This window comes from Lepidothrix coronata, unplaced genomic scaffold, assembly GCF_001604755.1.
Source record: "Lepidothrix coronata isolate B3197 unplaced genomic scaffold, Lepidothrix_coronata-1.0 Scaffold15, whole genome shotgun sequence".
NCBI classification, from domain to species: Eukaryota; Metazoa; Chordata; class Aves; order Passeriformes; family Pipridae; genus Lepidothrix; species Lepidothrix coronata.
In genome coordinates this window covers 5,607,760-5,632,138 of record NW_016690195.1, presented here as the reverse complement: position 1 = coordinate 5,632,138, position 24,379 = coordinate 5,607,760, and the positions used below count along the sequence as shown (strand labels likewise).

Here is a 24,379-nt window from a genome sequence, read left to right as displayed (position 1 = left end):
ACAGTCACACTGTTTGATTGTTTAAAAAAACTCAAAACTAAAAAAAAGCAGAAAATGGAAAACCCATATTTGGAGATAGCAAACTGGCTTGACTGATCCCTAAAATATATTGGCATTCTTCATTTTAAAAGCAGAATCTCACAAAAGTAAGAGTGATGAGAAGACTGATGTCTCTCTTTCTGCTGTGACTTATATAGCAGTACTTCATAACCCACATTCCAAGACTGCCCCTTTTCTGCGGGAGGGATAATTAAGAACAAGGGTATGTCATGGAACATTTAATCCAGTTACAAGTGCAGTATTTAGTCAGTGTACCCCATGTTCCCATGCTGCAACCAGTCATAACCTTACTTGACTAGTGAAGATGGGAAATTCCATTTCTAGGAATATTCAATTACTTAAATATGTGACTGGTGTCACATGCATAAGAATGCTGAAATTAGGAAATGAGATACACCAGGTTCAGTGTACATTAAATAAATGGTCATGGAACAAAAAAATGTTCTGAAGATGGACCAAATGAAGTGAGTTGATAGAAAATGATGGAACATCTTGCCTGTGACCAATTATAGGTTCTCCCCTTAAAGTATTTGAATTAATAATAATGAATCTCTTTATCTGAACATGTTTATTGTAAAGCATAGATTCTCTGAGGGGTGCAGAGAAGCTTGCAAGTGAAAAGAGGAAGAGCAAAAGCCCAGGTTCCCTGAGTAATTTAAACCAGATGAGGAGAGCTTTATATTTGAGCATTAGATCTTTAAGCAGCTTGGTATTTGGCAAAGAGCAGATACACAATGGTCAATTACTTGTGCTTCTGGAAGGCTTTTGATCTGTTTTTTAAAACAGCACTTTACCAGTAAAAAGAGAGGAAGCACTTGAGCATGTGTCATCTTTCTCAGATGTAGGTACATGCTTCAAATGCTTCACTTCTGTCCCACACCTGATAGCAGCAACTGTAACCATTCTGACACTCAAATCCAACAAATGCAACATTTATTTCCTGTACAGCTTTAATCACACTGTTCTCCCTTTCTTATATGTGCATTTCATAATTTTATTTGTGATACTAAAGTTTCTGAGATCTTTTCTAATACAGAGCCTAACAAATACAATTCTTGCAGTTTTCAATCCTATTCCTTTTCTTCAGTTACTTTTGCTTGTCTTTCTTCTCTTCACCTTTCATTTTGGGCCCACAAAAAATAGCTACTGCTGATTTTTCTAAACAAAAATGTTTCTGTATGCACTGAGCCCTCCTGCATGTTTTACTGGTGGGAGCTGCTTTAATTTCACGTCTGTTGCTATGGTGCTGTGTAGATTTGCTTACCTGACCTGCCAGCACAGGGAGTTATTAAGACCTTGGTTCCACAGGTCCCAGAGGACCAGGCTGTGCTCTGAGGGGAGGCACATGCATATCTCATCCTCCAGGAGCAAGGATGCTGTGTCTCAGTTCAAGCCCATCCCGTCCTCATAGCTTTTGTCCTGGAGTTGAGCCCAGAGGGGTGTCACCCTGTGGAGATTTGGTGACTGTAGCAGTCAGTGCTGTGAGGTCTGGAAGGTGGCCAGCCTGTGAGGTCTGGGGGATGGCGGTGGGGGAGGTGCTGCTGGGGGTCTGCCATTTGCAAAGCCCAGCCTCCCCAGCATACTTAAGAATGTCTGGGTCCTCATGGCAGTTTTGAATATTTCCTTCTAGTTGGGTCAACAGACACGGTGCAGCCAGTAGATCCCATTGGAGCTTCTCTGCCTGGCATAAATCTCTTGGCTTTTGTGATTCAGAAGAGGTGAAATTTGAATGTACAAATCTCCTTAGACAACCTTCAGGAGCTGTGGGCTGTCGATGGGGGCTGACTCTCTGGTCCAAGTGACTGGTCCCATTGCTCAAATGACACGGAACAGCTTTAAGAGTTGAATCCGCCATTTCCCTTCTGGGGGTTACATGAACTGTTTTGGAGGTGAGGAAGATGTGAATTCACGGTCTTTAGCCAAGCTGAATAGAGCAGAGATGGCCTGTAATTTATCTGACCTCAATTCCCAATCTCTAATGTAGTGATAATTATCTCTTCCTGCATGAGTGCACTAAGGTCCTATTGTGTTTTAAAGGAGGTAGAACAAATGAAACCAGTGAATCTGGTGCATGGTCTTTCTGGCCAAATATTTAAGCATTTACTTCAGGATTCACTGGTTATGGTGACTAACTTTCTGTTGACTAAAAATAGGACCAAGGTTGGCTTGGACATGAGTGTCTACACTGGAGACATCCACATTTAGTCAGGTGAATCCTACCCCTATCTCCCATGTTCTCATCACATCTCTGACAATTCTGCTGTTAGCCTTTATTGAAGGCAGGCACAGTCTCTGTGGCTTTTAGTTCTCCTTAGTTCTTTCTTTCTTTTGTTTTTTTTTTTTAATGGAAAGGAAAGTCATTCTTAGATATTCGGTTGTGGGAGAAAGTTTGTGCTTGAAGATCATACATGGATCTTCAAATAGGTCTAATTAGATGCCCTTTCCTCTTCTGTTCATCCCCGATAACCTTAGGCACTCTGTTTGTTCTGTTTCTGAGGACTGCTACCCAAGCTGCCTAGCACTGCACAGGGAGATTCTGTATCTCATTTTGCACTATGGATTCACAGGAATAAAGTATTTTTAGGGCATAAGCTAACTAAATGGCACTGAAGTGAAACAAGCACTCAGTAACTTCTGAAAGATAATACTGGAATATAACAAGACTACAAATATTTTCAGCAAAAGACGCTTAGAAAGGTAGGTTAAAATTATTAGCATAGTACTACTTTTTTAGTTTGTATTCATATATATTGTCAATTTAAACTTTGAATTTGAACAAATTTGCTTGAATTGATGTGGAAAACATGTTCAAATAGCTAAATGTTTACTTCAAACATGAATAAGCAAAATAACAGCTACAAGTAATGATTTGACTTTGAAGCGTTTTATAGTATTTAACTGCCATTTCCTGTTAAAGTGGCATGGAAAAACAATATTTTAATTCTGTGTCACAAATTTTATAATCCACCCCCTTCTGAAAAATTATTTTGGATGGTGCTTAGTAGAGACATAGGTAATTAGTGGTTGGGCTGTGGCCTCTCTAGGCATATCTCTCTTTTTGTTCAGAAAACTCGTAGGCTGCAGCAAGTGCCCAGATGTCTCAGCAAAAACAGAGGATCCGAAAAGGAAGCCAGCATGTTGCAGAGGAGGAATTGGCAAGTAAAAGGTGAAAGCCTGAATCTTACCTGTCCTACATGGTGACCTGCCCAGATGTGGGCTGGTGGCACAGGCCACCTGCAATTCAGGGTCTTGGACACAAATATTCTGCAGTTACATAATAACTCCTTTGTTACAAAATAAAAATAAATGAATAAATTAGAGAAGGTCCCTGTTACTTAGTTCAGTAAAGGAAAAAGAAACTTATATTTAGACTTGTGTGTCTTTTTGGGGATGGGCTTTAGCACAAAGAAGAGGAGTGCCCTAATACAGGACTGCTGGGCAGGCTAAGGGGATGCAGGGTGTCTGCTCCCAGGGAAGCTGCTCCATTTTAATTTAGTTACTTTTTTACTGGTGGTTTGAAGCCGAGTTCCCAGCAGGCACACCGTAACTCCTTTGTCTCTTCCTCCCTGGCCCATTAATCGTCCTGATACTGCTCCAGACATACAGAAAGTGGGACAGCCACTGTTAAAGGGAGATTCTTGCCTGAGGATGCCCGCAGCCTCGAGCTTAGCCTGGCACTTGGTCCAGGAGAGAGCCACGGCTCTAACTGCAAATCAGAGTGAGTAGGGGATGTGGATATGGGACTTCTGCAGGGAATGCCTGGGATGCTGCACAGGATGAGATCCCTGCCAGACAATACATCTTTTAGATCCAAATGCCTTTTGGTAGAGATTAAGGTCTCATGGGGCTTGTGGGGATGTGCTCCTGCATCAGGAAGAGGCAGCTGAGAGCCTGGCATAAGAAGAACCCAGGGGTTTAGAGGTCAGGCTTGAAGGAGGTATGGAACATGGCAATAGCTGTGATCTTTAGTATTAGAAAAAAACCTTTTTGTGTGGTCAAGCAGGTTTCGTTTTTCATTGTTTTTTTTCCTCTTCTGCTAATCCAGAGTAGAATATGAGCCAAAATGGAGAAACCAATCCTATTCACACTCTTAAGTATTTATTTTAAAATGTGTGTAAGGTCAAGCTAGAACATGCTTTGCAATTTCTATATTTACTGTAGTGATTTTTCTGCTCCTTCTGGCTGTTTTCTGTGGGTTTCAGCCCACTTCACCTCCACGGAAAGAAATACTGTGCATACAAAAGAAGCCATTATGTATCTTCCCTTAGGAGAGGTTTTTTGTGCTCTGCTTTTAAATTACAATCTGTATTATTTATGCCAATGTTTAAAATAGCTTCCTGATTCTCCAGTTAAAGTATTCTGAACCTACTCCAGATACTTTTTACTATGCACAACTCCCACTCACCATCACTTTTTATTTCAAGTAATTTTTCACAAAATAACATGTATTGCAGCCAGAAGCCTGTGTTGCTGTTACACAGTTTTTGTTACAGTTTTCTTGCTGCATTCCTCCTTCCATGATATACCATGTTGCCAGTGTTCATTTTTATCTTAGAATGCACAAATTGCATTCTCTTAATCTCTCTTCATAAACAGTGCCCTGTAATCCTGTTATCATTATTGTTGACCTTTTTTGGAATTCCTCCATGTCATTAATGCCTTTTTAATGAGAATCCTGGGATTTAAACTGTTTTCTGAGCAATGTTTACTCAAGAATTGATAGATTATTTCCTTTTCTATTTTCCCTTACATTCCCTATTGCTTTTTTGTCTGATATCTTACTATGTTCAAAGAGGAGCCATGTAAATAACTGATTTGAGGGTTGCTGCCAAATCAAAACATTGAAGAAAATCTTCATTTCAGACTGAACAAAGACCATATTCAATCTAAAATATTTTGAATTTTTGGGGAGGTTTTTTTATGTTTTTATTGCCTTTTTAAAAGAATAAAGAAATTTCTTAGTTTTATAATTAAAGCATCATTTCAAACAGAAAGTAGTGGTTTTCCATTTTCTGCGCATGTTTGACTTCAAATAGTTTCAGTGTTCTCAGATCTTTGTTTTGTTGTGACCAGATTACTACCTAAAATATTCGTTTCCCTCAGAGTCATTACTTTAAATACTTTTTGAGCAATATTGAGAGAATTAGCCTATATATTCCTTGTGTTTGTATATCTGTATTTATACATAGGCATGGAAAGCTAAGGGAATGTCTTTAGTCATGCAAATCTCACTTATATGATTTCACTGTGCTATAAAGACATCGTGTGAGTAGGTGGTGATTGGGCTCCAAAGTGGAAGGTCAATCATAAACAACTTACTAGGTCTTTGCAGATATTCATAATTTTGAACTCTTGGCTGGTTTAAGCAGTGGTATTTCTCTTGCTTTTATGTACCTAGATAATCTAAATCCTGACGAAGCCATGGTTTAGATATCTTCACTCTCTTTTGGTTCTCACTTGAAGTTAATGATTCTGAGCTTGGGAAGAACCTACGAGAAAGAAAAAAGGCATGTCCGGGCCCTGTTCCAGTAAAGAAACCACAGTTAATAATCATAAATAAAACCCAGCAGCCAGAAGAAGAACTAGAAAGAGATTGTCCAACTCATTCCAAAACTTTAGATGGCACAGCTTTGTTCTCTCAGATGTGTTGTGTGCAGGGTTGAGTGGGCCTCTCCTGATGGAGGTGGGAGCTGTGGGAAATGGATATCACCCATGTAGGAGGGTTAATGAAGACATGCATTCCAAACTGAGTGGTTTTACTGAGCAGCTGGAGAAGAAGGGCATGATAAGCTGAAACGACTTTATCAAGTTCTTATTGCTGGATGCAGTTCCTGGAGGTGTGATGGGGAGATGACGTGCAGCCTCCTCCTTTATTTCAAAGCTAAACCTGTCTCTAAAAATCCCAGGTGGATCCTTTCTTTCCCCAGCAAAGCAGGCAGCATAAAAGAGCTTTCCTTGAACTTGTTTTGTGTGGAACCTGATTTATGTGATGTAGTGTGAAACACCCACCCTGGTCTTTAGAAAGAGGCACCAAACTGTTCAGCACTTTTAAAGCTGACCTGTTTCTAGGCATGCCCAGAAACAAGAGTTTAGCAGAGCTGAGAAGCTTTGTTGATTGAGACTGGTGGGTTTTGTTTCTGAGTTGAGATGGCAGTGCCACTTCCACAATTCCTCTGGGAGCTGGAGACCTGGCCTCCTTTCATACATCCAGTCTCTAGCCACTGCAAGGTGAACATCACTTCCCCAAGGAGCCTTTAATGTGACATAACTAAATAGTAAATGTACTTTCTAACAGTGTATCTTAGATATACCGTTACATAAAATGTATTTAAAAGAAAAGAAAATTCTGGCAAACTTGTTTCATATTTTATTAATATTACAAGCCTTGTCTTGTTTCCATGCTGAAGCACTTCATTACAGGTCTGTGTTCTACCCTTCTGAAATTCTGTAAATAATAGGAAGCTGTTGACTTTTGAAATCTGGGCAGGCTGACTGTTTGCTAGAGCTGGTGGAATACAGTTTGACCACAAACCCACAAGGATTAATAAGCTGAAAAAGCACAGACTTCTTGTCTGTCATTTGTGCTTCTTAACAGTAAGAGTGCTGTTGGGGGGGAAAAAGCAGCAAATAACAGCAGTCATATCTTGAAATGCATTGCCTTCAGACCTACCTTGGCTTTGTTACTGTAAAAAAGATAATTTAGGCAACCAGTCAATATACTGGGTTAGGTTTTACTGTTCTTTTCTATAGATGACACTTGAACTTTAATAGTTTTTTATAATCAGTAAATATTTGATTAGCTTATGACAAATTTTGCTTTTCGTTCTGAGACTGCAGGGTTGTTTAGTCAGTTACCTCCCAGATATATTTATCCTTCCAGAGGTTTTTTCTTGCCTGTTGAAAACATGTCAAACTGATTTAAAATGTTTTATGCACATTATAATGAAAGCCATATGTCTTGTATTAAGGGTGACTGTGCAAAAGTTTTCAGTTGAATTGGGTTTAGCATGTGATTACATGCATTTGCATGTATGCTGTGCACGTGTGCCTCTGCAGCTCATTGCTGTGCCCCAGACAGCTTCTCTCCTCCTTATGCATGGGAACCAGATTTAGGATGTGTGTTGAAGGGGCCTCTGAAAGCCCTTTGCTAAACTTCTGCCACCCATGTGATGGGAGGGCTGGGATCTTTTCCCAGTCTGTGATGGACTTTTCTGCCTTTCTGTGTACTGCTAAGTCATCCCTGCCAGAGATGATATTTTCCAGTTTCTAAAAATACTTCTGACCAACCGATCCATTTCCCTTCAAACAGACCAAATAGTACTGCCAGGTACATAAAAAAAATCTCCCAAGGTGATACTACATGCTTGCTTATAAAAAATACTTGTCCTTAGGTGGATTTAGAAATATATTTTATAAAACTGTTGAATGCAAGTTGAGTGTCATGTTATACAACTCTCACTATACTTTTTGAATCTCCAGTCTCAATGTTTGTATTGAGGTTGGTATAGGAAAGCAGCATCCTTCCACCTCTGATAACAAAGAACCTTTTTGTTTGAACATGAAGATAAGTTCTCCAGATTGTTCCCTTCTGCTCCATGAGCATATGTTCCCCCTAACAAAGGTCATTCAGGCTGAGAAGAGTAAATTTATGGGAGCCATTTTTAAGGTGGTGTTGGAATGGGTCAAACTGCATATAGAAGCATGAAAAAAATAATTAGGTGAGGTTGATTTCTATATGAAGAATCTCCTTTAGATACATAAAGCATCAAAAAACTCCAACTTGTAATGCTCTTTGTCTGTTACAACATCCACTTGTGGCTGCTCTACAAATCCATGAATTAAAAACAATTAGGAAAAACACAAGCCCAGATCATAGTGATATGCAGAATATGCATGATGGCTCTCAGCCAATATCAGTAATTAGTTTGTAGTGACTGTGTTTTGAGAGAAGAGCTTGATTGATTGTGGTTTCACAGCATACTAAATCACATTCTGTATTCATGTTGAGATCTGCAGCGCTTATAATTTGCATTAGTGTGGTTCAGATTACTACCAAAACTATAGTACTTAGATGAGATCAGAAAACTGCTTAATGGGATAAATTTTAATTATTTGATAACAATCCTTCCAAAGGAAGAAGCATAAGCAAGAAAGATGAGCAAAAATCAAGATAAATAATAATTTTTAAAAGCACATTTAGATTCAAACACGAGGAAGCAGGATCTTTGTAGCAGTCCTTCCCTAAAGTCTTCTGTCTGCTCTTGGATCTCCTCACGCAGAAGGTTTGAACAATTTATAGAGAGCCAACCAAGAGCTATGCCTCACATCCCGTCTGATTGCCTCTTTTCCAGCTGTGTTGTGCCAGAGCTGAGCAGTTAGAACTTGAGGAAAAGATCTGTGTTCAGTGCCCTCCAATGTGACCTACTGGGCATCCTCAGCTTCTTCCCCTGACTCTGGACCTCATTATAGTGGAAAACACATAGAGGCAGAGGCAGAGTGTGGGGGAGCAGCTTCTGCCACCCAAAGATTAGAGCAGTCCACATGGAGGAGAGCTGTGTCCTGTTCCTTGCTCCCAAGGTTACATCTAGTTTTACCCAGTTACTGTTTGGTGTGAAATAAAATAGTTAAATCCAAGATAAGAGCCTCATATATAGAAGTAAAATAAGTACTAAGTCAAAGGCCAGGGACTGGAACCCTTCTATGGTCTTGACAGTGTGAATTCAGTGCATTTCCCACTAGGAGACCTTGCCTTCGAAATGGATCATTTTTAAGGGTTTCATCTGAAGAAAAGCCTGAAATGCTAAAGCAAGACTTCATCACTTCTTTGCAGCTTCTTTTTCTTACATCCGTCAATGCATGTGGCTTTCTTTACTAGATTGTTTGTGGCGTGCAAAATCAATCTTGCAGGAACAACTCCATATTAAATAGAAAAATAAAAGCAGTGTTAATGTTTCCTGGATATATACTGCTTATGCTGTAAAATGTTGGAGCTAGACATGTAGCTGCAAGTTAAATATCTCAAGATAAATTAAACCAAATCTCTTACAAATACAAGTCTTTTCAGTAGCAGATATTACAACTGAATTCTTTCTACTTTTTCAGCTGCTTCTAATGATTTTTCTGGGAATTTTTTTATGCAATCAGGCCCAAATTCTGTCCCTGGGGTCTCTAAATAAAGCTCTCTAGGGAGACAGCATGCCACCTGTTCCTCTAGTAGCTGCACCAAAGTGGTGAAAATGTTTGCTTATTCTGGTCTCTTTGCTGTATAACAAGGTGCTTATGAAGGCAAGAAGGTTCAGCAAATTTAAGTGCTTTACATTTTGAGGACAAGCTGTCTCTGTCAGCACTGTTTTATTTACAGCTCTGTTTCACTGACTATATGCAAAACCTGCTTCAAGACAGATATACCTATAAAGAGGTCATGTTATGGAGTCAGAAATAGATAAGCTTTGTGGTTTATATACTTTGGCAGCTATGAAGCAATGGTGAAGTTGCAAATAGGAAAGACATACACAAAAACCAAAATTTTAATAAGCCCATATGCATTCTGAGTTTGGGGAGTCCAGTTCTGCTGATGAGCTGTCAGTGTTCCTGTCACAGATATTGCTTGAATTTTTTCCTTTTTACCTTATTTTAATCTAGTATTTTGATGGCAAATGGGCAACAAAAGGCACACAAGAAAGTCTGAACTTTATTCTTACAGAAGGAAAAACATTAAATGCAAAATTTTAAGATTTTGTGGCCAGAAGACCATACAACAAAGTCTCCAAGCATCTGTAATGGCTAGAAATAGAAGACTGGGATGCCATACTCCAGGAGTTCATGTGAGGTTATTGTGTGATCTTGTGTAAGAAGGGTATATACTGTGTCTATATACATATATACATATTTGACATGGTATTTTTGTGCTAGCATACTGTCCTGGTAAGCCTGATGTACCTAATCTGTTCTACCTGTAAAAGCTGTGAATGCAGTGTGCGATACAGTCACTGTACTGTGTCGTTGTCCTTGCACTATGGCTGAGGCAGTGCAGAGGGTAGAGTTAAAGGTGAGGCTTTTCTACACCCAAAACGTAGGCGTGGTGGCTGCCCTGCACCAGTGGGATAAACACGCAGTAGTGCCAGCTGGAGGCGTACTGGCCCTTGCACAAGGAGCTTTCTCCATCTCCTCCATCCCGCCCCGAAATCTGTAATTGCATCACATGCAAGGGGGAAATTTGCCCTGGAGGCATTCGTAGTAGGTTTCCCCGTGGATTCCTGTGCTGCGGCAGGACAGCATTAGCTCCCTGAGCTGTGGTCGCAGATGAGCACACACGGCTGCAGGACCATCATCACCCTCCCTGCCTCTGCCTGGGCTGTGCCGGCCCGCGCTGCCCGCACGCCTCGTCACAGCTCCCTTCTTCTCCCTCCGTGTCAGCTGAGCTCGGTGACTGTCGTGATTCCGTCAGGGCAGGAGGAGACGAAAAGGCAGCACAAGGCGTGATGCTGCCTGAAGCGCACTCTTAGCTCTGGACCACTGCCCATGGGGCAATAAAGTGCAGGGACAGCACTAGACACTACAAGATTTCATTCCTGCTTCTCAGATACTCATTCCCGGCAAGCAGCAATCCTGGAAAATGTGACGGTACTTTGTTGGCCATCCTTGTGTTGTCCCTCCCATTGCACAGCGCAGTACACAGCTCCACTGCCATGGCGTGGGCGTGCTGCTGCTCGGAGCCCGCTGCCAGGCGGGGGAGGCCGGAGCGAGGAGCTTCCCAGCATCGCATCCCGGGCTGGCTCGACTGCCGGCAGGCTCTGTGCGCTGTGACACTGGTGGCTGCAGCACGGAAGAATATGTATGAATGAATTCCAAAGGAGACACCGTCGAAGCTGGTGACTCGATCTGTAGCATCTTTTGCAGGAAAGGGTTAGTAAGACCTTAGCAGGAAAGTCTCCGATCAGAGTTAAACAAGTGTTCTGGCCAGTTAGGAAAAAGCAATGTGGTTTTGAGAAATGTCAGTCTCTTTCATGGCTAATGCTGAATTAGTGGGCTGTTCTGGGGCTTTTGCAATCGCATTGTCAGTAACAAATATAGTCAACAGGCATCCTTAGGGAGGTCTCAGCCTGGAGAATGGCGTTAGGAGAACGAGAGGTCATGTTCAGCTCCTGCTCACATTGCTGTTAGACAAGGAGTTTCACCTTTTTGTTAAAATATTTGTTAGACAGAAGTTACCCAGGAGAATATGTTGCAATTGACATTTTATGGACAGACGCTGTGTTGTTTTGCTTAGAGATGTCTACCAAATGAGAGAAAATGTTTTTTAAAGACTCCTAATAGCATTGCTGTCAAGCACTGATACACACAAAATTGGCTTGAACATCACTTACACACTTGGAATCATTACTAGCAGTGACCCCTTTAACTTATAAAATGTTCTCAAAGATCCTATAAATAGCCACATGTCTAATTTTAAACATAAGTAGTCTCTTATGCTAAGTGTTAAGCTTGTGTGTAGCTGTTATTAGAACTGGGGCTAGAAAGGTTAGTTTGTGCTTTGCAGACACAGTTCCTGGTCTCAGATGCAGCTCAGTCTTTCCGAAAGCTCTGCTGTTGGTGTGGTTGTGTTTTCAGGCTCCGATGGCTCTTATCAGCTGTGCCAGCTTCTGCAGCTCTTGGTGCTCCAAGCCAGGCAGGTCAGGGAGAGGCAACTGTTAAGCCTTGCTACCTTGAAATGCTTTCGATAGCGAGATCTGATTATGATGTGATCTACTTACCCAGAGATGAGCCTTGACTGGGGCTCCTGCTCTCTGTGCTGCAGCCAGGACTTGCCTTGGGAAAGCTACTGGTGTCTTGCAAGCGCAGGAATGTTTTGGGGACCTAAACTCCAGAGGTATGACATCCATGTGACATGTTTACCTGCTCAGGCCTTGTTTGGAAAAGTAGTTTGGGGTGTAGTGTGGTACTGAGATATTATTTGAAGTGTACTTTAGTCTTGTAGATGGGAATGTTTTGTTTATCAGGAAAACTCTGTTGCAGCTTTGGACATCATGATCATTTTGCCCCCCCCAAGGAGAGGGGGGGGCAAAATGATGCATCAATCAATATCATGTCTGCATCTGTAGACATGATATAAATACCCTGTGAAACCAAGTGGCTTTGCTACTCTCCCTCCTCTTGCAAATTTGTACTCAGCTCTGATTTGGTTACAGCTGTGATGATTTGGGTCTGATTACCAGGGGTGTTGTACTGAACACAGAGCTGGTTAGAGGTGGTAGAGCTGGGTCCCCAGGATCCCCTTTTGAAGAGATAAGCTTTGCATCTGAGCACTTTGAAATTGGGCTGAGGAATATTCTGGGCTGGGCTGATGAAGAGGCACAGAGAAGTGGGGGCTGGTCTTGGACCTGATGAGGTAGGGAAAGTATTGGGTTAAATCCAAACATGCCTGATCCTAGGGCCAGTTGCTAAGTGTTGCCAGATGGTAAGCATGGTTGCTGGCTGTCTCAGCCTCTTTAAGGCTGTGAAGCCAGGCTCTGAAGGCCTTTTCCCAGTCTCAGGTATTCTGGGGTGCAAGATGCGCCCATCACCATCAGCTCTGCGAAGAATTTAAGAGAAATTGAGCACTTGAAGGTCCGTCTGCCACAGTGGGGATGGTGGTAGCTGCAGCTATATCTCCCCTATATGGAAAAGACAGCAAAAATGGTAAGTTTGCAGCTGCTGTCTGGGGATATTTGTGCATGGGACAGCACCCAGAAATTCGCAGGTGAGAGATGCTCCTCCTGATTATTTGCTTAAAGGATGTTGGAAAGTTATTTCCATCCCTTCGGCTGAAGTCACCATTCACTATTGTGGCTCTACAGCAAGAGACTGGGGTATGGCTTAGGACATTTGCCATTTGAGTGACAGACTGGAAAAAATTTCTAACTTTGAGGTGTTGTTTTTTTTCTCCAGAGAGTAAGACTTTCTTAGTATATCTACCTACTACTGACCTTAGCAAAATGAGAGCAGTTTTCCTTGTACATGCCAGAGCTTGGGAAATAAAAACCGTGATGCATAGAAAATCAGTCATCAGAAAGATGACTTAGTAACTGAGAAGGACTTGAGAGCTACATGTGGTTTTGGATTATTTTAAAGTTATTAGAACTGCCTCACTATGCTTCTGCACTACATGAAACCTGCACGTGTGTATACATACATATATGAATACCCTGTTAGCCTATGCTCATCTATACTTATATACATGTATGTGTATGTCATCTCAGAAACCAAAATAGAAGCAGGAAGCAGTGTTTCTGTATGGTTTAAAGCATGAGAAATATCCAGTTACAATTGTGTGTTTATAATCACTGTGCTCCTTAAGGAACCACGTGAACAGCCTCATTCTTCTATTGATGGCTGCGAGAAAACAAACAGGTTGTCACAACAAGTGTTCCTATCCAAGTCCTAAAATGGCTTCTGTAGCGTGAGGGTTTTGTGTCCAAATGTTTCTTCTGTTCTTGTTGAAGTGTCAGTTCTGAAGAAATACTGAAAATCTGGAACAAATCCAGTGCTTGTCCTCAGGGATGTTTGAAAATCCATGCAACTTCTGAAATTCACCCAGAACAGACAAAGGAAGGATGCTTGTGATTCACTGTTATTTTGAAAACAATCTGAGTTATAATTTCCATCATGTTTTTACTCTTCCCTTTTCCTTTCCAGGCAGTGAAGCTGATTTTAGCTCTTCAAGCAGCACGGGCAGTATTTCAGCACCTGAAGTCCATATGTCTGCTGCTGGAAGCAAAAGATCTTCTTTTTCTCGCAAGTAAGCAAAGCAATTTTTACTGAATATTGCCAGTATGAAGATAGACTACTGTGTAAGGTCTTGCATTTTAAAACAGTCAGGGTAGGACTAGGCTCTTGGGTAGCACACTGATGAGAACTGTGAAATAAGAAAGGAGAATTCTGTGTTTGGTGCACAAAAATTGTCCATATGCCAGATCAGCTGACTACTGGGGGTTTTTTGTGTATTCAAAACAAGTATAGGAGATACAACTAGGTAAGGAAGAGAAGGCATTGGCTGCAGTAGAGGAGAGAGCAACTGGGTTTATGTTAGTTAACAGCAGTACTTGTAGCCAGTTAATCTAAACCTTTTGGTCTTATCACTTTGTTTTATCTCTGCCATAAATTATCAGCTTGGCATACACCCTTGAGATCATGATCTCATTTTTTTTAGGAAGAAGTAGACAATATTGCCTTTGATGGTTTTTTGTTGGGTTGTTGGGGTTTTTTTCTGAAATACCCTTGCCCAACCTTTAGATAACCACAACTGTATGCAATTCTTTTTTTTTTAAATCATGTTTCTAAATGAACCTTTCATGAAAGATTTCTGTAAGATTTCTCCCTGTCGTGTGTGAATGGCAAATTCAGACAGCTTGCGAATACAGGGGCATTGGGATGGAGCAGCACACATTGTGTTCTGCCCCCGCAATCCCTGCTGGTTATATTTTGTGGAGTAGGAGGAAAGAGTTCAAATTGACAGGACTGGTTTCCTGCCCTTTGTGAAAGAGCTGGCAGGCAGCCTGGGACCGGCAGCGGGATACCCGTATGCTTGAGTCCCACAGACGTCTTCATGGTTGCAATGTGCCCCAGCATACAGAGATTGTCAGAATGATGCTTAATGAGTGGTTTCCTATCTGTATCATGAGACTGCTAGAAAAATAAACATTACTTACGCTCTCTCTAGATTACATCTAATAAGTAAAGTTACTGGCTATGGGAAAAAAATGGTACTAAGTATAATCTGAAGCCCTAAAATCACCTTACCTCAGTAAGATTAATCACCTTACTTTCACTAAGATTATGTATCATTTCATGTACTACTTTGCATTTTAATATAACTTTAAATTAGAGCATACTGACCTACTTCATTGGACAGAAGTCCTCTCTAATAAGGCTCCTTCAGATACATTGCTGTGTTAAGCAGCCTGTGCAAGTTCTGCTGCACACCAGAGTTGATGATACACTGTATTAAGTAGAAAGAGATATCTCCTTTGCAATATGTTTTTTTTTAACTGTTTGACTTAACTCACTGTGAAACATTTCAGTGTTGTCACAAACCACAGTCCTGCATTTCATAGTAAAATAATTATAAAATCACCCAAACCACAGCAGTGTGATGAAGGTTCACAGCAGCCACTCAACCATCTGTTCCTTATAAACTGTTCCATTTCAGAGAAGGAAGGAAACCAAGTGAAACAATTTAAAGAAGAGATGTTGCTTCATAGTTCTGTGGTATTTAAATTTTTATGTTGAAGTCTTCTCTTTCGCTGAATGGATTTAACTTTTTCTGGTTTGTGGGTTTTTTTGTTTTTGTTTTAGGGGTTTTGTTGTGGTTTTTTTTTTAACCTGCCCTTTAATTACCATTTAGAAGAACAACTTCCACGGAGAATGAAGGAAGCAGTGTAGTAGTGCAGGATGACAAATCAAGGAGGCAGGAGAGTAATGCATCCCAGGAAGCTGTCCTCAGAGTGCTCCGGCCCTTGGGCAGCTGTCAGGCAGTGAGGGTACCAACTCATTTCAAGCAAACACAGTTGATAGATTATTTAATAAAGAGTGGGAAAAGGAAGGTAGATACGTATGAGAAAAACTGGGTGAAAGAAAGAAAAGGCTGTGTTTCCTACTGTCTATTTTAATACTATTTCAGCCTGCTCTCTGTGGAGTTCAAACCATATCTAAGCGAATGAATAGCTGACCATGACAGATGAAGCACCCACTATGCCAAAGGCAGAAAAGAACAGTGGCCCAAACAAAATCTGTTTTCACTGCACGCTGTGATCTCTCAGGCTGCTTGCCGAGGAGCATGAAAGCAGCCTTACAGCAATCCTCCACATGCAGGCACCACTCCACAGGCCTGGCCAGGGAAAGCTGAAGTGTGGTTCTTTTGGCATTAGTCCAGACCACAGGCCTCTCATTACTTAAAGGACATTCAGAGAACATGGACGATCTGACAGAGTCACTGGGAACTGTGCTGTCCACAGAGAAATGTGAAAATGGCTGAGGTCTCCCTAGATCACGTAATTCAGACTGAGACCACCCTAGTCAGTGAAAGAACATGCTCTGTCTGATAACATCAGGACTTTATTTCCTTCCGGCCACTCACTTATTTCTCTGGTTTAGCGTTTAGAGAACTTTGTGTGTAAAATGAGACATATAATGGGTTCTGTGATGAGGATAATGCTTTCACCATTTCGGTTCTCTTCCAGTCGTGGCCCTTATGGTCGGAATAACGGATCCTTATCCTACAAGTCTGGAGCCAGCCCACCTGCTTCCCATGGAAAGGACCCTTCGTCAACACTGTGCAAAACCCATCTGAATCCTGCTAATATCCATCAGAGTTACAGGGCTTCTTCAGCCAGCAGCAGCAACTCAGGCTCATACAAAGGAAGCGACAGCAGCCCAGTGATGAGGTAAGTCTGTATTTCAGCCTCCCGGTGTTCATCGCGCTGACTTACCCTCTCTACACTGTAGTGTGGGATCAGCTGTAGGAGTTGTTGCGCAGATGACCTTGTTCCTCAGCATAGGTGTGATTCCTCTTATTGCTGGCTTGAGAGTCAACTTGGTGCTCCATACCATGTAAAAGCTTTATTGTTTCACCACTGTAAAATTCAAGTTTACTGTAAGTCCAAGCCCTTTGCAGTTGGTTTTCACTCCAAGGCAGGCTACTTCATGCGTTTTCATGTCATCAGTTCTCATGAGAATTTACTGGTTCTTTTGCTGTAGGGTTCTTTCACTTTGAAGAGAGTTGGGTGGGGTAGTACAGGAAATATGATACACTCGGGTGAAAATTCAGCCTGCCTCCCTAAGGAGTGCAGTTTCCTGTACAGGAAAGAGCACAGATACCTGCCAGAACACGTGACACGTATTGCAGAGAAGAAATTGCCACCATGCTGCTGCTGTTTCCCTCAGTCTCTCTATCAGACAACTTAACAGCCAAGCATGTCAGACACACACCTAAAGCTAGATGGGATGAATGTAGGTTTCAGCGTGCTCAGCTTCTTAACTCCTGTACAGAGCTGAACTCCTTGTGCTGCCTCTCCTGGCTGTGTCTGCAGCTGGGTGCCCTTGCCAGGGGCCGAGCTGTCTGCTCTTGGACACACCATCCATTTTGGGTGAAGGGATGGCTAGTTATTTTAAAGTCTTATTTGATGTAATGACACTGAAGCCAAGTACATATATAGTACATTTTGCGCTATAGCCTCAGATCTGCTGTTCATTCAAGTAATTTGATTTGCCAGAGGAGTCACTTGTATGGACACTGAGAAGCCCTAAATGAGTCAAGCTTTGCATTTATCAGTCAATGGGATGTTTTTCTTTCTGCGAAGACTTAAGAACTGTAGGAGTGATGTTATGTGATGGTTTGTTTGGGTTTTTTTTCAGGCGATCAGGGAGATACAATTCTTGTGGTGACAATCACAGCATTAAACCACAAAATCCAGAGCAGTATTTGACTCCTCTGCAGCAGAAAGAAGTGGCAGTACGGCATTTGAAAACCAAGCTGAAAGAATCTGAGAGCAAACTTAAAGAAAGGTAAACTTCACTTCAGAAATCAGTGTCGGAAAGATTTATTTGGGAACATTTGGGGGTGGGAGTCCTGAATGTTTTTACTCATTTCTTGATCACATAAAGTTTCCATTAAGAAATTTGAAATATGATCATTATGATTAGGTTGTTTTCAGGTGTTTCAAGTTTCATACCAAGCACTTCAGTTATAAATATAGCTGTCTCTTCTCCCTTTTTGGAACTTTCATAATTTAATATTTTCAAAGGATAACTTTTTACAAGTCTGATTTAGCACTGAGGCCTTTTATACATAGAACAGTTTCTACCTGCCAGCATATATTGCCTTAGTGTCCTGTTCTGCCTCTCTCAGTGAAATATGACTGTGAATGTTCCCCTCACACTCAAACCAGTGTGCCCGCTTGTATTTTTGTCGCTTATATACAGAATTTTTAACAATAACCTTTTGTATGGATGTTGACAAAGAAGTGACAATGTGCATTACACAGCAACAGATGTGTAAACAAAAACTGTGTAAACAAAAACTGCACTCTGAGAACTGGGTCTCCAGCACAGACAATCCAAGGGGGTACAAAGGGCAGTGTGAATGGAGGCCCAAGACAGAGTCCTCAGGATCCCATATGGTCCATCTCAGCATCTGCAAGGGCTGCAACTCAGATAGGGGCCCCCACACCCCACTTGCTTGCAGCAGGCTCTGGCTCCATGCTGGGAAAAGCAAGCCAGATGCCTGCAGCCGTGACCCACCTGGCTGTCTGAGGCCAGCATTGGCTCTGGCTGTACCTGAAAAGCTGCTGGCAGGCATGGTGGATGAGTCCCGGCAGCTGTTTCCCATTTCCTCTAGGGCGAGGCAGTAGGTGAGATGTTAAGCACTGCACTGGTTACACCTGACCTAGAGGTGACCACCTGTGCCTCAAAATGTCTGAGATGTGGCACAGCCCACAAAGCTGTTGGTTGTGTGGCAGGGCCAGTGACACTGATTAGCAATCAACCAGCATGTCCTGGCTCTCTCAGAGGTGGCTGCAAATAGCACCTGGAGGAATTTCCTTCCTTTTTGGAGCATCTCTGCAGCATAGCCATGCCTGTGTGATGAAGCCTCATGATGACTTCAACTGATCAGTCAGCAGAAGTGTTACAACATTTTTATTTTGCTACAGGGAAACAGAAATAGAAGAGCTTAAAGCTCAACTGGGACGGATGAGGGAAGACTGGATTGAGGAAGAGTGCAATCGTGTGGAGGCAGAGCTTGCCTTAAAGGAAGCAAGAAGTGAAATTAAACAACTCAAGCAGGTTATTGAAACCATGAAAAACAGCTTGGCTGAGAAGGACAAAAAAATTCAGAAATACTTCATAGACATAAACATTCAAAACAAGAAACTGGAATCTTTGCTGCAGAGCATGGAGATTGCTCAAAACCACTCTGTGAGGGATGAGCAGTGCCTGGAATACACATGCGACTCAGAGGGGAAGCCGTTAGCATTGTGTGCCACTGTGCCAGACAGCCTCATCCCAGAGGAAGAAACTCTGGAGGAAGTGGCAGACAGTGAGCTGCTTCTCAGTGAAGACAGAGCTCATGGGACTGACTCATCTGGAGGGAGTTTGACCACCACAACCTCCGAGTTGAGTGATCCTGCTCACTTCAGTGCTTCTGTAACTAAAGAAATGCTTGAAATCGTTCTGGACGGAAAACTAACTTACTGCCAGGAAGCAGAGAAAAGCAACAATATGATGGTGGAGCAGGCCATCCAGACTGACGTGGTGCCATATAGCCTAGATGTGGAGCAGCTCATTCAAAACATCTTCAGAGCTCAAGATACCTGCCCTCTAAGCCCACCTTCTTCACTGAAGGAATTGGGTGAATTTTCTCTTGAAAGCTTCAGTGATTCTGGTATCATAGTGGACTTAACTCCAAGTGATCCCAATTCTGCCATCCTTTTGTCTCCCATGGAGTCTCCATGCAGAAAAGTGGAGCACGGAGTTAATGAAAATCGTTTCATGAAAGAACTTGATTTTACAGAACCTCATGATGATGAAGGCTTTGAGTATGTCAATACAGGAATAAAGAGGAGATACTGGAGCAGCAGTCTCCTTGGAGATCTTCTGGCTGTAGCAGCCCCTGTTGTACCAACTATTGTGTGGGCTTTGAGTACTCAGAGAGGAGGAACAGATCCTATTTACAATATTGGAGCATTGCTTCGTGGTTGCTGCCTGGTGGCCCTGCACTCTTTACGCCGAACACCCTTCAATATCAAAACCTAAAGTCTACTCTGTCCCTGGGCACTAACTGGCTATGGCAGAGAGAAGGAGGGATGAAATAGATTATAAAAAGTTACTGTATATTCTGGCAGAGTCCATCATTTTGCTTTTGACTATTTGATTTGCACTATAAATCACTTCAAAAACATGTTCCTTGTTTCAAAATAAAAAAGATGAAGATGTTTTTAACAGATGTTTTTAACAGTACTGCTGCTTACAGAAATACTCCTCCTGCTCCCAGGCACGGATCCCTCCCCTATGCTGGTGTCTTTCTTGTGCCAGTGCATCTGCACAGTGAACATGACCAGGGAAATCAGGAGCTATAGCTAGTGCTCCTTATGTCCGATTGCTGAGTTAGCATTAAGCTCAGTCACTTTCTCTGGATGCTTCACTCAGCAGATGTACAAGCACTTTGCACTGGTTCAAGGATGGCGTGAGATGTGCACGGGGACAAATGGCCAGAGAAGGGTGGGGTATTTCTCTAAACAGCACTAACCTGAAACATCTGTGAAACTACAGTGTTAAGTAAGTGACATGGAGACTCACTCCCCGTAGGGTATCACACCTGTGCTCCTGAAAGCATGCTAGCGCTTTCCATTTGTTGTCCCAAGTGTCAATTCCACTTAGAGGTAAAACCCGTATTCCCCAGGCAGCTTCCAGCACATCGTTTGTGCCTGTCTTGTGTAGTGCTCTTCTCAATTGTGCAATTGCTTGAGCATTTCACTGGTCTTGTGCGTATACAGGGACTGTAACCAAAAATGTACACTGTTGGGAGTCTTCACACTTGTTACAATGGTAAGTATAGGCGTGGATACACTTTGACTCTTAATGTTGTTTTAAAGTCTTAATGTATTGGAACCGGATAGTCTTTTGAGCCCTTTGAAATACTATGTATAAATGTATTGTGTTTTAACTTATTGTTTATTTAATTGCTTAATTGTAAATTATCTTTATAATCACAAAATTAAGTAAAGCATGATAGAAATGTCAAACGTGTGAGAGTTTTACTGTAGCAAAGATATAAGAAAATAGCCCATCCCAGCTGAGCTGTCAGGTACAGCCTGAGCTGGAAGAAGTACTCTATCAGGTCCTGTAACAGTGAAACAGTTAGACTGAGGAAACCTGAGTACAGCTCCAAGTGTAAGCACTCAGCCAGGCTCATTAAAGGCTCCAGTCGGTCTGTAGATGCACACACCACACCCTCTGCCACCCGAGGCTGCATTCACAGATGTGACCTAATCTTTAACCCAATGCGATCAGCCAGAAACCTGGAACTTCTCATTGAGGCAATCCCAGGACAATATCAGTCTTTCTGGCATTTAATGGAGGTCCAGGAGGCCTCATTTAACCCAGCTGACAGTCATGCACTCTCAGTGTGCACACTGTGACCATCAAACTATTCTCCATGTCCAAAACCTGAGATCTGTGGATAGATCAGAGGAGGGGAACACTACCCAACAGATGAAACAGTGCGGTTTCTCTCACTCCAGCCAAGCTTTCAACACCACCTCTGGCTATTTAAACCTCACTGGCCTCCAGTTTTCCCCTTCAGCAAAACAAGGGTAGTATTTCCCTGTGCAACCCAGAGCAGAAGGGGTCCAGTGAAGCCTGACACTGAAGTACATTGCTCTGCAGCTTTTGGGAAGGGAGTTATGAGTAATTCACAAAGGAGTAATATAATTAATTGGCCAATGTACAGGGAGCATTTGCAACACTCAAGAGGGTGATATGCACTGACACTTACACAGGCAACTTGGGCACCTTTCATGTCCCTGTGATGCCTGGGTTGTGAATTATTATGTGTTTGCAACAGAGATTCCAGAGGCTTAATTAAGCATTACATTAATTAAGAGAAATCTAACAGATAATTTGATGTAAATAGTCAGTCCCCAAGAGTTCACAGAGATGGACATGAGAGCATCGTGCTTGCTTTGCCGTAACTTCCTCTTCCGTGCTCTCCCATCTTGGGTGCCTGCAGCCAGCTGGCTTGCCTTGTGACACTGCTGCAATGGATACTGCTCAAAGGTCACTTTCAAAAGCTTTTAAATTATATGGACTTAGAGTCAAAATTAATAGTTAGAGGGATTAATGTAAATTTTACACAACCATGGAAATTTTTAATTCCTAGATATCTCCTCTTGGGACTGAAACATATTACAGAAAATGCCTTATTATTCCTACTTCGAAGTATGTCTGTGCAAGGCCAAGAGAGCAGTATTTTATACATGATGTTACAATGTCGGACTTCTCTTTTACTGCCACTATTGTTTAAGTGATCTTCACTTTGAGGGATCGTGAAATGGAGCATAATTCAGAGGAAAAAGTAATCTTCAGTTCTAGGAGATGCATTCACCTGCAACTATGTGGGTTTCATTTGCAGCAAGAGGCAACAAAGCAGCACAAACCTACACTTAAAAATGTCAATAGGCCAAACTAATTTCAAACCATGTTTTGGGCAGGCTACATTTAGCAGTAATGTTTTTAAATGTTTTTAAGTGTTTTTAAATGCGCTGTTTAAGACATAAGACTAACACCAGCATAACATCAAAGCTTCTTCCCGTCTTTAAATATCTTTCAGTCTGCTCAGCTCTCATAAGGCATTTAACTGCACTCAGCAAGAGGTGACAGAATTCCCAACATTCCTGGTAAAAAGTCCTTGCTCTGATCTCTATCCAAAATTCAGCTCGCATCCAAACCTCCACCTTTCCTCCTCCGGCTTCAGGGATGTAGACAGCTTAAGGAGCCCTTTGTAAGAAGAGGCCTAAAAGTACCATAATAAATGCTCCAGTCCCAGACTTCAGGGAAAAACTGGGCTTTGTTCCACAATCTATAGAGGATATGCCAATTGTTAAAAACACACCATCCTAATTTTTTTCCCCTCTAATATTACACTTTAGTCTTAGTCATGTCTCACCTGGATCCCGCTGGTGTTGTACAGAGTAGCTAGGAGAGGACAGCAGCCTCCAAGCACTTCAATAAAAACTCCCATCTTTTTTTCTGAGTTTAGAAGATGCTCATACCCACACCTGTTCACACCAGAAGTCTTGTCTCAAAATGTGCAGGTGGGGATGACACGCAGCACACAGGTTAAGGGTAAAATAGCAGATGTGTTATTGAATTCAGGCTTATAGCACAGGAACCAAGTCAGTTCCTTCCCAGGCTGAAGGGACATCTATTTATAATCCCAATAAACACTTTCTTTCTAACCCAGGAACAAAAAAAGCCTTTCTTTAATATGCACCTCAAGAGGTACCCAACATGCCCCTAAGCTGCTGAAAGCTGAGACTCAAGCAGTAACCCCCTTGCCACCAGAGATTCACCTGTACCCTTCACAGAATCATAGAATGGGTAAGGTGGAAAGTGAGAGAAAAGGAAGAACCTATGGCAGCAGGAGGGAAAGAAAACAAGTGTACATAGTGGGTGTACAGATCCCTCAAGGAAACCAAACCAATGGAAAAGACAGCACAGCAGCTTCACAATAAGTTTACCAAAAGTATTCTCATGTTTGTTGAGGATAAAAATCAAGATATAGGAAGAAGGAAAGAAGAGAGAGCACAGAAAAAAGATGAAACAGATAACAACACATGGCTTGTTACCGTGGAAGAGACTTCCTCTGAGACCAGTGCCCTCCCTCATGTCAGCACAGAGCAGAAATGGGAGGAATCTCTAGAGCAGCTATGCTTAAGTATGGGAAAGTAGACAAAAGAACAGCAAAGCAGTAACAGCAGAAGGGAAAAGCAATGCAGGAGGACTGACATGCAGAAAGGTGGCAGCACCCAAAGGTTTTTAAAACGGCTGAAGGCTCAAAAATCAGATGTGCTTACATGATGTATTCAGGGGTTTTGTTTGCAACTTATTAACTAGCTCATCTGTTGCTATTTTTAATAAATAGTATTGATTTGCATCTACTTTACATTGTCTCAAAAATAGCGCTATTTTTTTAAAAATGAGATGCAGCTTCCAACACGTGTCACCTTAAACAGGCAGCAGATAAGTCAGTTTTCTTGCCCTGTGTCAGCAATAGTGAAAGAATTATGACTGGTACCTCCTTGCTTCTTCAGTGGTCTTAAAAGGACAAACACAGATCGTTACTGAAGTTTATTCATAAACTTCCTCATCTCCTATCCACTGTCAAATACTTTGGAGGTGTGTAGTGGGAGCAGATTTACTTGCCATACTGCTGTTTAGTCTGCATTGAAGTAACTCATTCTACTCCAGCCAGAACACTTGTGCAGAAAATACGCACAGCAGTGTTGCCTTCTAAATATATTCTAAAATTTAACATCTGAAAATTGCTGTCAAATCACTCAACTTGTGCAAGATTTAAAGCTACATGACAAGCATACAAAACATTTTTGAAAACTTTTCTCCATGACTGAGGCCATTAAAAGTAATTCTTACTATCTTGTTTTCTCAATCACTTATTTCTTAAGCAAAACTTGTGCCAGAACCCACTACAACTTAGTTAAAAATTCTATTTGTCTAGGCAGGTAAGATCTAGTCACATGGCCCCCTATCCCTTCCCATTCTCTTA

At 41.9% G+C, this 24,379-nt stretch overlaps 1 protein-coding gene across 1 annotated transcript in view; it reads left to right on the top strand.

Annotated features, from left to right (window-relative positions):
- Positions 1–20,017, top strand: part of SYBU (syntabulin) — a 39,749-nt gene extending 19,732 nt beyond the window's left edge. Inside the window, exons 5-8 of the mRNA XM_017806417.1 lie at positions 13,735–13,837; positions 16,278–16,481; positions 17,452–17,601; positions 18,747–20,017. Of these exons, the coding sequence (XP_017661906.1) occupies positions 13,735–13,837; positions 16,278–16,481; positions 17,452–17,601; positions 18,747–19,848 (1,559 nt within the window). The 3' untranslated portion in view covers positions 19,849–20,017. The remainder of the gene's footprint in view (positions 1–13,734; positions 13,838–16,277; positions 16,482–17,451; positions 17,602–18,746) is intronic.
- The last annotated feature ends 4,362 nt before the right edge of the window (positions 20,018–24,379 follow it).